The 13,422-nt window shown below is 43.6% G+C and overlaps 1 protein-coding gene across 4 annotated transcripts in view; it reads right to left on the bottom strand.

Annotated features, from left to right (window-relative positions):
- The window catches only part of JAK1 (Janus kinase 1), a 647,675-nt gene extending 638,070 nt beyond the window's left edge, over positions 1 to 9,605 (bottom strand). The window contains exons 1-2 of one of the 4 annotated variants that reach the window (XM_085602373.1): positions 9,214 to 9,332; positions 5,708 to 5,830 (exon numbers count right to left, since the gene is read on the bottom strand). Coding sequence is in view for 1 of the 4 variants with exons in the window: in XM_085602371.1 (XP_085458497.1) it covers positions 9,214 to 9,222 (9 nt within the window). In the remaining 3 variants the exon portion in view is untranslated. Of the gene's footprint in view, positions 1 to 5,707; positions 5,831 to 9,213 lie in introns of all 4 variants that reach the window. The other 3 variants (XM_085602374.1, XM_085602371.1, XM_085602375.1) reach the window with 3 other exon arrangements.
- Between the last annotated feature and the right edge of the window lie 3,817 nt (positions 9,606 to 13,422).

Raw genomic sequence — 13,422 nt, 5'->3', positions numbered from 1 at the left:
CGTTGCGAGAGGCACTGCCACCGGTCACTCAGGTGGTGTTTCAGGTGTGGCGTCGGGCTTTACGTCATATTGGCTGGTGGGGTAGGCTTACCCGAGAGACCCAGTTGTGGCAGAACGGGCTGCTTCCTCAGTTGGCGACCCCCTCTGGATTTAGGGGTTGGGACAGGATTGGTACCTCCACGTTGGAATCGGTGGTTAAGGGCTGTGTGATAAAATCCTTTGGGGACTTCAGCATGAGTATCAAACGCCTCAGACGTAGTTCTTTAAATACCTCCAGCTGCGCCACGCCCTCGCCCCTAGACTGGAGGGTATGCAATCTATCCCTGAATTCAGTCCCCTTGAGGCTAAGATGTTTATGGGGGAATCTCCAAGAAAAGAAAGTCTCTAAAATCTATCAGTCTATGGTGATTCATAGTGCTCCGTCCCTGCAGGGTCTGCGTGAGCGGTGGGAGACGGATGTGGGGCCGTTGGACGAGACGGATTGGAGGGAGGGCCTGGCCTCCCCCCCGTGAAGCTAGTATAGCGATCCGACTGCGTCTCGTCCAATTTCGGTATCTCCACAGGACATATTACACTCGGCAGCGGCTGTGGCGGGCGGGCGGGTCTTATAGCCTCCCTGGACTGCCTTAGGTGTGGGCGAGAGGTGGGGTCTTTGGTGCACACGGTCTGGCACTGCCCTGCAGTGTGCTGGTTTGGGGGGGGGGGGGGGTGGGGGGGGGGGGGGAAGTGTTAGGGTGCCTGTCGGAGGTGTTGGGCAGGGATCTTCCAGTAGACCCCAAATTGGTGTTGCTCCACATTATGGCCGCTATTGGGGGTAATATCTATAAACGCCACTTGCTGCTTCTGGGCCTAACAACAGCCAAGCGGGATCTCGCCCGGGCATGGAAGGCCCCGGCGGCTCCCTCTCTTAATGTTTGGAAACTAGGTTTAGATTTCAATATGTGCCTGGAGTTGCCGATCTTTAAGGCGCGTGGGTGTCCTCGGAAACACTTCAAGATCTGGAAGCGGTGGGCTGATTATAGAGGCATTTTCCTTGACCCGGTCCCTCCAGATGGAGACTTGGGGCCTATTTGAGTGTCAGGTGTGGCGCTGTGTACTATTTGTATAGAGATAGTGCTGGTGGACTCTGGTGGTGGTGCGGTCTGGGGGGGTGGGTGTTGGGAAGGGGGGGGGGGGTTCCTTGACAGATGATGTATGAATAGCTCTTCAATGTTCCTTGCTATGTAAAAATATCAAGAGCTGTTGCTATTTACTATGTGGCAGATCCCCTGGTTCTACAGGGGCCTGCAGTCCTTGCCTTCTTGATTATCTTACTACCTGTCTCAGATAGAACTCCACTTTAACCTTTGTTTTTTTCAGTGGATTTCGTTTTTTTGTTTTTTTTTAAACATAAAGTTATACCTTATTACAATACACTTGCGGCCAACCCCTTGACGCAGCAGTGCAAACAGGACTTCAGGCCTACCACAGTGGCCTGACTGTAGCAGTGTAAAAACTGCAATTCGAACTGTCAAAATAGTCCTTTTGAAAGATCAAACCATTCCTTTTAAATATGAATATGTCACACCTAGGTAGGCATTTAGCCCATAAGGCAGGGTGCATGGTATTTAAAAGTAGAACATGTAGAGGTTTATTGTTAACATGCCTTCCAGTGATTAGCACTCAAAAGCCATTTTCCCCTTACGAAGGCTTGCTGGTCCATAAAGAAACACAGGGAAGCTGTATTAAATATATAATGCTGCTTTCTCAGGGAAGGGACCCAACTCAAAATATGACTCAACAACTCTTTAAGAAATCAAATTTTGATCAATATTAAGGAAAAGTAACATTTAGAAAGTTACTTTTTCCCTGCTTAGCTTCTAACTGCAGCCCTCCGAGTGCCCTGATGAAGTGTGAATACTGCTCCCAGAGCAGAGACAAAGGCCTGGGTGTGGAGAGGTGTTTTTATTCCTCTGGCAGGATGACCACTTAGGCTGTGCCCAGGAACTTACTTTACTTCAAAAGGAACCCCCCTCTCTGTAACAGGCAGAAGTCAAATTACACCTTTGCAGGCCCCTTGTTTGTTGCACCAGCTAGACAGGAACCTATCCCAGCAGCAGGGGATCTTCCCCCAGAAGTGGTTTGGAGTGACCACAGAGGAGGGGCTACGCACAACCCTGCCCACACCTTTGGGTGGGCAGACAGGCTCTGCACAAGGGGAGAAGTGTTTCACCATCTTGGATTTAGTAAGTGAAGGACACTGTGGGAATATTTTCAGTCTGACAGACAGGAACTGCTGCAAAAGTGCCTAGAGTTACCCTAGGAACCTTAAATCATTGATTAGGAAGGACCCAGGAGTTAGTCCCACCCACAAAACCAGTGCTAGGCATAAATGTGGCATCGCCGGACACCCTCTTCAGAACACTTTCTGAACCTGAGGAAGATCAGAAGAAAACTGGACCTGCGGTCTGTGGCCTGAAAGAAGCCCTGATGGACTGCATCTACTCCTTCTTGTACCCAGGAAAAAGAAGTGGGCCCCAAGGGTCATAAGGCTGACGTCCTATTCAGGCTACAGGGATACAACAAGCTACAAGAGGCCATTCCTGTAACTGCCCAGCTCATCAATTGCCCAGCTCATCAATTCCCCATCTGGACAATGCCCTGGACCTGCTTTTGGCTTCTGCTGGAGTGAGTCCTAACCCCCATGTGCTGTTCCTGAGGTCCTGGAACCCTGGCCTGTGTCTGGCTGGATTCTCCTACCACCCTTGAAAATACGGGACTTGGAAACGTTTTCACCTTCAAGAAATTCAGAGTACCGGGACAAACCTACCGAGCAGATTCGACTGAGATGCACTGTAACTGGGCTGAAGAGTCACCTTTCTCTGAGCTTCTCCGCAGTAGGAAATTTGATTCAGAGGAACATCAATGAGAATGTATCCCGACTCATGGAGCTTTCGTTAGCCATAGCCTACAGCTTTGCCCTGCTGAAGAATTCCAAGCTTCCAAAAAGTGACTAGGTGCAAATGTAGAGATCTTGACTGGGTGAAGGCACAAAAGTATTTGGCTGGCGAAGGACATTCTCTGGGTGTGAAAATCAAAATTTATCCTGCTTAGAGTTTTCCCCCCAAAAACCAACAGCTTCACTGGGACCGTGTCCAATGGCCATCTAGCCCCATGGGGCCCTCTTTGGCTAAAGCCTTCTGCCTTGTATGCTAAAGACTTTGGACTTCCATTTTTTTATACTAAGTTCCAAGGTCAAACCTCTAACTGGAGCGAACCTCATTTCTGTATCCGACCCGCACTCAATTGCGGTCCGTCTGAAATCACGCCTATGTCCCACCTTCAACCAAATGACCTCGGTTGGCACTTAACACTCTCTGGCACAATTTTTGGTTAAAACCTTTATTAAAACATCATATCTGATTCACCTTATCGGATTTTTGTAATTTTGGTTTCATTTTCTTTATTAAAATGCACTCTATTTTTCTAATTCTGTTGGAGATTTGTATAGTGTTGTGTTTTGGCTTGATTACCATTTTGCTATTGCATAATTACTATACACATTGCCCTAAGTTAACACTGTATGTTCAGTGTCACAGCTACCAGACAGTTGAGCTCAGGTTAATTTAGTGACTTCGAGGGTTCACCCTGACAAGGATAGCAATTATTAATCATGATGGGTAGTTAACCCTCTTGACTAACAATCCAATTTCTTACACCAGGTATTATCAGTATATAGTTGTACATAATGTAATGCGTGAGCCACGATTCTTCATAAATATGGGATTTTCGACAGTAGAAATATATGTCTAATAACCTCTAGAAATTCTGTCACGGTTTTCCTACAATCACAAAGTGCAAAATGTTACAGGTATTCAGGGCATGCACACTATTTTTATCTCTTACGTTGGTTCCCAGTGGCAAAGCCATTTGTGCACCTATATTAAAGTGAGCAAATGGCTTATTTTACTAGTGTAAATTCATGTGATGTAACCACCAAATGTGAATTTCCGCTTAAAGGGATTTACATGCATGTATTATGTTAATATACAATTGTGACTAAATCAGCTCCCAGGGAAAGGGAAATGAGCATTCCAGGGCAGGTTTGCCTTAGAAGGATAGTGAACACTCAAAATCCTGCGAGTTTGTGGGCATTCTCAAGTGTTTGCAAGGCACATTTCCACCCTGGATACAGTCAAAGATGTATTCTTGTCCAGGGCAGATGTAAAGCTGTAGCCGGAATGGGCAGGAAGCACTACAAAACTTTGGGTAAGATATCTCAGTGCGGGGAAAAATATTAGCAAGGGCATTTTTCTTAGGCATTTATAATGGGGAAAAAACCTTTGGAAAGAGGTTTTTACCACCTTGTACCTTTACCCCCATGGTTTTAGAATGCATATGCTTTTACCACGCATTTAAGATAAGTTCAGGGGTGTGAGGGGTCTCCCCCCCAACAAATACATTGTTTATATATCTAAATAAAAACAATGCGTGGTAAAGGCATACGCTGTAAAAGCATATGCGTTCCAAAAAAGTGAGGGATAAAAAAAATGCATGGTACAGGCATGCAGAGTATTTCTCTGCGTTGTTCCGTCATACAACCTTTATAATGTACATCAGGTACATTTACACATGTGTAAAAGTATGCACTCCTAGAAATTTGTGACTGCTACAACTTTTCAGGAGCAACCCTGGAATTTTCTGGAAATTCCCAAAGTATCCTACATTTATACCAAATGTGAGATTAAACCTCTAGAAGTAAATGTACATTTTACGAAACACGCTATATGGCTTTATGTGCCACTTTCCACAGTGTCCCTTCAGCATGGGATTAAGTTCTGTTAAAAGATGGAGTAACTGACCACTACTCCGGTCAGTACATTTTGTTATATAAGAGGCAGTAATAAATGGTTTCTATTGCTACGAGTATCGACCCCATGATAACACATTTGTGGTGTTCCAAATAGCAAAAGAAATATACATTGAGCCATTTTGTTTACTTGAGAAGAAGTCCCTTGCCACAGGCTAGGGATCAAGGAGCAGTAAGTCCAGCTTCTACAGACCTGAGCCCACCTTAACAGGGACCGTCAAAATTCTTGAAGGGCCATCGCATCTTCACAAAAACCTACATAAAGGCCCCCCATGCATTTTAATGTTAAATGATAATAATATGATTTATTGATAGAATTCTTTTGTCAAAAAGTTTTGCAGGAAATTTGTGAGATGGAACAACAATTCTATGAAAAGCAGACAAAAGATAAAAGAAAGAAAACAAATACCAACCGAACAAACGAACCAATATGTATATACAGTAAATGTGAACTCATGAACAATGCATACAATACTAAGTAAAACAATCAAGCCAAGTTTCAACTACAAGATGTGGGGAGTGTGACAGGAGATGACAGACCAACAAATTAAACAGCTCAGCCACATAAGGACAACAAGTTTGCTGGAAAAAAATCACCACATCTGCAATCAAATGCCCAGCTGTTAGGAAGAATTATACAAGTGGTAGCGCCAAGAATGAGGTATGCAGCCTCAACCTAGATGATAACTCTTGTGCAATCTCACTCACTACTGGTGCAGTTATTGTTTATTGCAAAAGGTAAAACATTATTTGTGCTTTCTACAATACTCTCAGAGTAACGACACAGTACTACAAGACTTTGCAAATGGAAGAAATGTGCTTCACTAGTGATGAAAACTTGACAAAATATTAACAAACCTTTTAATTTGCTTCTGAGAATGTATATATTCAAACTTGTGCTCGTGGGAAGCATGTTATTTTACTCTCCAAAACATAACTTCAGGATCAATATGTTTCGCATATATAAAGGGCTTTACTAATCTGTAGAAGAAGAAATGGTATACCATCAAATGCAATTTAATTTTTAAATATATGTACCATGCTCTATTAAAACTAAAATGCCTCAGCTCTACCCACATGAAATACATTTGTAATAATACCTACGTACATTTAGGGTGCAATTCACGAAACTTACAGAAACAAGACATTGTACCGTTGCTCATAAAGAATTACTTTTACATTTTAAGTAGATTTCCAAAGTTTTGGGAATTCAAAAATACTTTCATGAGAATTAAAAAAAATCTACACAAGTGTAGATACTGGAGTACTCAACTATTTCTACATGTGGCACTGTACCAGCATCTTAAATGTGGAAGGTTTTTGTACTTTTAAAATGTACTCTTTTTCTTTTACTGTTGGGAAAATATTATTTGCTAATGAGAACTCACACTCCCCCCAAATTCCCTTCAATTTTAAGAGGATTTATTTATTGCTGGCGCCTTACAAACACATTTACTGCCTGCATTTGCAAGAAATAAAATCAGTATGTTTTTCCAGGGTGAGGATATATTTGCTAATTATTTGGTGAGTACCCTCAAACTAATAAGTGTGTAAGTGTTCACGGTGGTTTGTTGGTGGACAAGCACAGAAACAGCTGAAAAATCTGCCCCTTGTATTAGAACTGCGCATACAGACATTCCACCATAATGGAAGAATTTTGTGTGTGCAAATCCATTTGCGAGAAAAATGTCAATCATTCACGATTCCTTGAAACAGCAATGAGAGTTTCTAATCGAAATTATATTTTTTTGTGCACCTACCTTGATCTCAGGTGTCCCAAAAGGTTTGAGAGTACATGCAAAAAACATCCCAATGCGGAGAGCCTCTGTTTCTCGAACCCCAAAGACGTTTTACATGGCAAGTGAAAAGATTTAGATAAGCCATTAGGACTAAGGGTGTATTGCAGGAGGACCGTATCTGGGCTGAAGACCACTTGTGGATGTACCTACAACACTGACCATCTTTTTTCATGGACTGAGAGGCCAGGAGATGCAAAAATCACATCACCATTTAAGGAAGAGGGACAAACATACGGGGGTTCACTGTGGCTAGTGGAGAGTGGTATTAGCACCTAAGGCTTTAATAAATTCTCCGATACATAAATAAAAGCTGCATACTGGTATTTTGCTGCTAAAAGATATGTTTAACTTTGTTCCAGCAATCACAAAACAGAAGCATCACTCAAGGAGTCTAGCTCACCTTCACAGGCACAACCTGCGATAAGGTGTGAGCACCAGTTACCAACCACACGATTAACGAAGCTGGGGGACAATGCCTACCAACAACCACATGCCTTTGTTGGTTTTTAAACAATTAAACAGGTGACAGTCAATCATAATGAAAATGGATGAAACACTACCTATTGACGTGTTAACATTGTCAAAGCCTCGCCTGAGAAAACATGACATTCCAGAGGAATATGGGGTCTGAAAAGAACATAGCCATTACATTTTGAGCCATCTTGGCAAAATAACTGTTTAAAGAAAGATCTAATTATACACTAACTGAGAACATGTTGAACTTCCTCATTATCTTTTCTTCGTTGTAAACGTGTTACCTAAAAAAAAAAAATCACATTTGATAACGTGCGTTTGCATAAAAACCGTGCGTCTTCCCATCAGCCTGTGAAAGTTGAAACTGTGGCTGGATGTGCTTTAATGACAAACCGGGTATTTGCTCTCTTCCGGTTCAGCAAGCACAGTGTCAAGTCGCTTCTGGCCAGAAAGGCTTCATCCCTTCGGGCTAGTGTCTGCAGGTGGGCCAGTGTGTCTGCAGGTGGGCCAGTGTGTCTGCAGGTGGGCCAGTGTGTCTGCAGGTGGGCCAGTGTGTCTGCAGGTGGGCCAGTGTGTCTGCAGGTGGGCCAGTGTGTCTGCAGGTGGGCCAGTGCCTGCAGATTTCAGTGTGTACAGGTGGGGCAGCGGTCCTCTGTCGTCATTTTATTGGGAAAAAAGCCTTACATGTCGTTTTCCACTTCCTTTGGATAACGAATACGAAAAAATAATCAACAGGCTGGAGCACAGCATTGCAATAACTTTCGGCAGATGCAAGGATATTGCAACAGTGTTTGGGTACGCGACACAAATGCCGACTATTAAAACTAACCTATACAGTGAACACGCATCTACGAACGCTTAACAAGAAAATAATTTTACATTTTAGAAGAAGAATACTAAGGCCAATAAACACACATGAAATATACTCGAATCATGCATGTTTCCCGTGAAGAGTGAGTTGTTATAACCATGGTCGTTGATTTGAAAGACGTAGGTTCATTATACACAAAGGAGAGTTTCTTAGAAATGTGCATGGTGTCTGCATAGGAGTGTGTGCTCATGAAAAATTTGCATTGAAGCTCTAAACGTGTCGGTTCATTACAAGTATCCATGAGCGTTTATAAGACTATAGTGTGGTACTGCGGCTTTGTAAGCATATAGTTTTCTGACAAGTATGCGTGTGCATGTACACACACACACACACACACACGCAAGTTGATTAGAATGGGTTATAATAACTATACATAAACCTAGGTATGATATGATGACCGTCAATATGTGCAGTCAGTTATAAGATGACATTGTGACTATACCCAAATTCAATTGCTGTGCTGCTGCTGCTCGGTAAATAACCTGTGGTGTGCTCTGAATGATTCGGTGTACTCTTATTGAAAGGGTCAATCAACTAAGTACATGTCGCCAAGTACTGAATGTATATATTTGCGTAACACAAAGCTAAATATGATTCCACAACACATTCTTGCAAACAAACAAACCAGATTTTTAAGAGTGCAAAGGAGGAAACACTCATTCAGTGTTGACATTTTTGCTCTCCAAATGTATATTCTGCATGACTAAGCAGAGTGTGGAGGCTGGAAGGGCGGACTTCCTTTTAAATGGTAAAATAGAGAATATGCCACGCCGTGTGATAATTGTTATTAACGAGCGAGCCAACAAAGTGGAGAGAATTGTTGTTATTTACTTGTATGTGGATGGGGGCTGACTCCCGCAAAACTTCCCCTTCCCAAACCCGACTGACTACGAAAGGACCCGATGCGTCTACAGGGAAAATATACCCCCCTCGGAGAAAAAACAACTCAAACACCCCAAATCAGTGTGTGGTGTTCTCTGCCAGAACACCACACCATCTGACCATCAGCTTCGCCATAAGGTTATGCTTCACATTACTTCACAGCCACACAGAAAGAAAAAACCCACAAGAGGCACAGTTCAAGTCCACCGTTAGCCCTCACACCGGACATTTTCCATATACGTATGTCACTGATGAGCACAGGTTACCGTAATGGTTTACCATTCAACACCTATCACAGGAAAACCCGTCCCAAAACGAGCAGAAAGTACAGAACTTACCTTGCGCATCCCACCAGAAGACCGTAAAATCCGATTGTCTCAGCTTTCCTTTCTACTCTAACCAAGTTCAAGAAGTGAAGACAAGGGGCGGTGAAAGGAAAAGCGAGTTCACAGTGATTGACAGGCTACGTACAGATACTGGGCGGGCCTTGGTGACTATAGTTCGCCATCAATCCTGTGATTGGCTAGAAAGGATGATGCCCCGAAGAAGAAGGTTCGCCTATCCCGGAAGAGTCCTCCTCCAGCTGCTGCCCCGGAAGAGACGACCATGGCGCCCCAGAAGTGTTCGCCTACGGGTAGTTTAGTTTCCGTTGGTTGGTGCTTTGTGAGTAGTACCTTAGCAGACCCCCATGAAAAGGGTGCGAGTGTCTCCGTGCTGCGGAGATAGAAAACTCACAATGTAAGAATAACGGTGAGAGCAGCCGGGGCGAAACCAAACGGGAGGAGTCAGGAAAGGACACAGGCAATGCTGGGAAACGGAGAACAAATGTTCCGGGAATGCACACATTGCTCACCAGTGAGAAAGTGGAGCGTGCGACAGCCAGCCTATGGTCTGCTAGTACATTTGCATTATTTTGAAAAGCTGACCCACCACCTTAATTTACAAGGCAAATTGCCATAATAAAGCTGCCCTCTCTCTTTTGTTATGTGTCTTGAGTAGACCGCGATCCTCTCTTCCAATTCTGACTGTAAAAAAAGGAATGGGAGGTAGGTATACCGCATGAGGGAAGCGTAGTTAAATTACATGTTTATGTGATGTTAAGGTTAATGAAGTTCTGTAAAAACTTAATAAAAACATGTATTAGAAAAATGGTAAACACATCCCACCCTCTTTTTACATAAAAGCGTAAGACGTCGGCAGTAGAATATCAAACTGGAGGCACTATATTTACATCATTGGAGCGTATGGTTTAAACCTCATTGTAATAAAGATCAAAACTTGATGGCAGTTTTTATGAGGAGCAGACTTTACCCAGAGACATTAGCGCGCTGCACAAGAGAGGTGGTAGTAAGTTCCTGATAACAAACATCACTTAAATAACCTATTCGCCCCTGGAAAGCAATGAACAAACTGGTCTCGGGTATGTTTTCGGATTCCGGTGTTTATTTCTTTTATTTAGTGCACATTTTTTGTCTAATTTCTCTTGTTTTGCATGACTTTATTAGGTGTTTCAATCACGCAGATTTGATATTTTTATTAATTTTTATATAGTGCAAACTCGACCCGAGGTAACAGAGCGCTTTAAATGAGCATCAGTTGCATTACAGACAGACATATTCATTTTGTTAGGCATGAGGAGATTAAGTGATTTGCCCAGAATATCAGGATGTTGAGCATCCTGCGGAGACTCAAACTGGTAGGTTCGAGGTCGACCGCTCTAGCTGTTATGCTGCATCCTCTCCCGTTGCAAATGTAAATGCTCTTCCAGTTTTCTGCTATCTATTCATGTGATCCTGTTCTACATTGGGCAAAGCAGAAAAAAGTTTTTAATCATTATTCTATGGTATGTGCACTTCACTAAAGAGTGAACCCTACTTGCGCACTATTTCGAATGTGAGGGCCAAGAAGTATTCGAGATTTGCCTGACTTTTCTGATGAAGAATATGTGGGTTTAAATTAATTTGAAATTTGTGTAAAGACGTTTGATATTCATAATTTACCAAAGGTCACTACTGTGTTCTGAAACGCTTTCATTTTGGGAACGCAAGCAGAGCATTGGTGAATCTGTTGAAGAGCATATCACATCTTTATGCAAATTAGCTTCCACTTGTAATTTTGGTTCTTCTTATGAGGAAGGTGTTTGCGATCAGTTCATGTTAGGTTGTATCATAGAAAAGGCCAAATAATCTTTGTGGCAGAAAGGTAATCCTTTATTAATGGATGTATTAATGATTGCCACCACCTATATACGTTCCATGGTATGTGTTAAAAATATGAAAAAGGAGAATGTTCCTTAGGAACTAGGTGATGGTGACAAAATTAGAGTTGTAAATGCAAGACATTGTAAAAAGGATGAACCCCAGGAATCTAAGAAAGGTCACAGCAGATGTTTTAGGTGCAATAATTTTGATCATATGGCTAGCTGTTGTGTTCCATCTCTAAGATGGTGATGCTCCCTCGCCTATTATACTACTTTGTGAACCTACCGGTCATAATCCCACAGTCTGCCTTTAACACATTAAATACCTTGTTGTTGGACCTTATCTGGGGCAAGGGCCGCAGGCGTGTCAGCCTACGGAAACTTCAACTTGAGAGCGGAGGCGGGGGTCTGGGAGTTCCAGACTTCCGTGCCTACTACTATGCTAGTCCGCTCCAGTGGCTATCGTATTGGACCGCGAGAAGACATTTACAAGAAATTGGGTACTCATCGGGGGAGTTGGACCGGGGAGGCTACACTCTCTGCTCTTGCCCTAGTTTAAGACCCCTCCGGAAAGCCCCCCCCCTTTTGTATACTGCTTTACAATGCTGGAAGAAGGCGTTGACATACACCTCCATGGCGACTCCTTATTCACCGAACATCCCTCTTATAGGTATCCCCACACCACAGGGCAGACTAGCGAAGTCCAGTATACAGGATTGGATGGAGGTTGGAGTAAAGGACATAGGAGGGTTCTTTACTGACGGACGCTTGATGGATCACAATACCTTCTTACAGTCCACAGGCACCTCGCCACGTTTATATTTAATGCATGCCACTGTATCCCACTACATAAAGAACACATGGGCACCGCAGCGCAGTGAACCCCAACAGTACAATCTAGTACACCTGTTATATCACATGGGGAGGGGGGGACATTTGGTGCATTGGTTATATACAGGAATACGGACGCACGCTGCGATCTCGCTCACTTCACTAAGATAGCAGTGGTCTGGGGACTCTAGCTTGGAGATTACTGATAAGGCTTGGCAGTGCATGTTAGAACACCCCAAAAGAGTTTCCCGTAATGCCAAACTAAAATTCATCCAGACAATGATCTTACATCGGGCATATCTCACCCCCAAGCGGATACATCGTATGTTTCCTGATGCCTCACACAACTGCCCCCGCTGTAAAGGGGATGAGGCGGACTTTCTCCATATGCTGTGGTCTTGCACACATCTCCAACACTACTGGGAGGAAATCCGTCATGCTGTAGGCGAACCTACACAAACCCCTATATCAGATGAACCCCTGAACTGCCTAATGGGCCTCCGCAATTGCTCGAGAATCCAGAAAGAACGACTGAGATTCATAGACCTGGCCCTCATTTTAGCGGTAAGAACTCTTACTATGAGGTGGAAGTCCCCAAGGTGTCCAGCGTTATCCAGTTAGCAAGCTGACATGATACAATGGGGAAAGGCCGAAGGGGCGGCCCTTAGGAGGGAAGAGGAGAAGGGGCTTCGGAAGCAGCCCATTTCAATGGACTAGGAGGCAATGTTACACGAGTTTGATTCACTTGACTTATTGTCCCCTCAGGATACTCTGGTTCCGTAGACAATCCGAGGGAATAGGTGACTATACCACAGTAGGTCCCAAGTCCGTGACTCATACATCGCATCGCATGATTACTGAGTACCAGTTCGTGCTACCCAGTTAGTACTCCCCCTTTGAGGTCCTACTGGACATAGGAAACACTGTGCGACCAGGAGTGGGAGGGATGGGAGGGTTAGGGCGGGGAGGGTTAAAGTTGCATTTGTTATTTATGTTAATTGGAAAAGTAATGACACTATGCTATGCATTTATTTGCCATTCCTGCAGTGGGCAGCTATACGTGAGGTCACCAGACCTTATAAATACCCCTTTTTCAGCCTTGCGGAGGGAGGGGGAAAAGATGGTAACCCTGAGAAATATTTAAGCTGTATTCATGGCTAGAGGAAAATGACCGCCCCTATGTAATTTTCACTGCATTGAATTTTGATATGATGGTATCAAAATAAAGAGTAAAAAAAAAAAATGGCTAGCTGTTGTGTTGATATGTAATACGCTTTCCCCCCTTAGTTTGGTCCCCCCTAGGCTCCTGTCCTCACCCGCGTGCTTGCCTACCCTCGCACTGGCATTATGTCATCAGCTGGCATTCTAGAATGCCAGCTGATATTCACCGTTGACAGTTGACAATTATTCGGGTCCAGACCTCAGCTGATGCAGACTTCTCCGGTCTTGCTGGGGTGTTGTTCCATTACTATGAATAAAGCCTACTTACAACTTGATGAGTCCATGGAGTCTTCTT

Source organism: Triturus cristatus, chromosome 4_2 (assembly GCF_964204655.1).
Source record: "Triturus cristatus chromosome 4_2, aTriCri1.1, whole genome shotgun sequence".
Lineage (NCBI taxonomy): Eukaryota > Metazoa > Chordata > Amphibia > Caudata > Salamandridae > Triturus > Triturus cristatus.
This window is presented reverse-complemented; position numbering and strand designations above follow the sequence as displayed.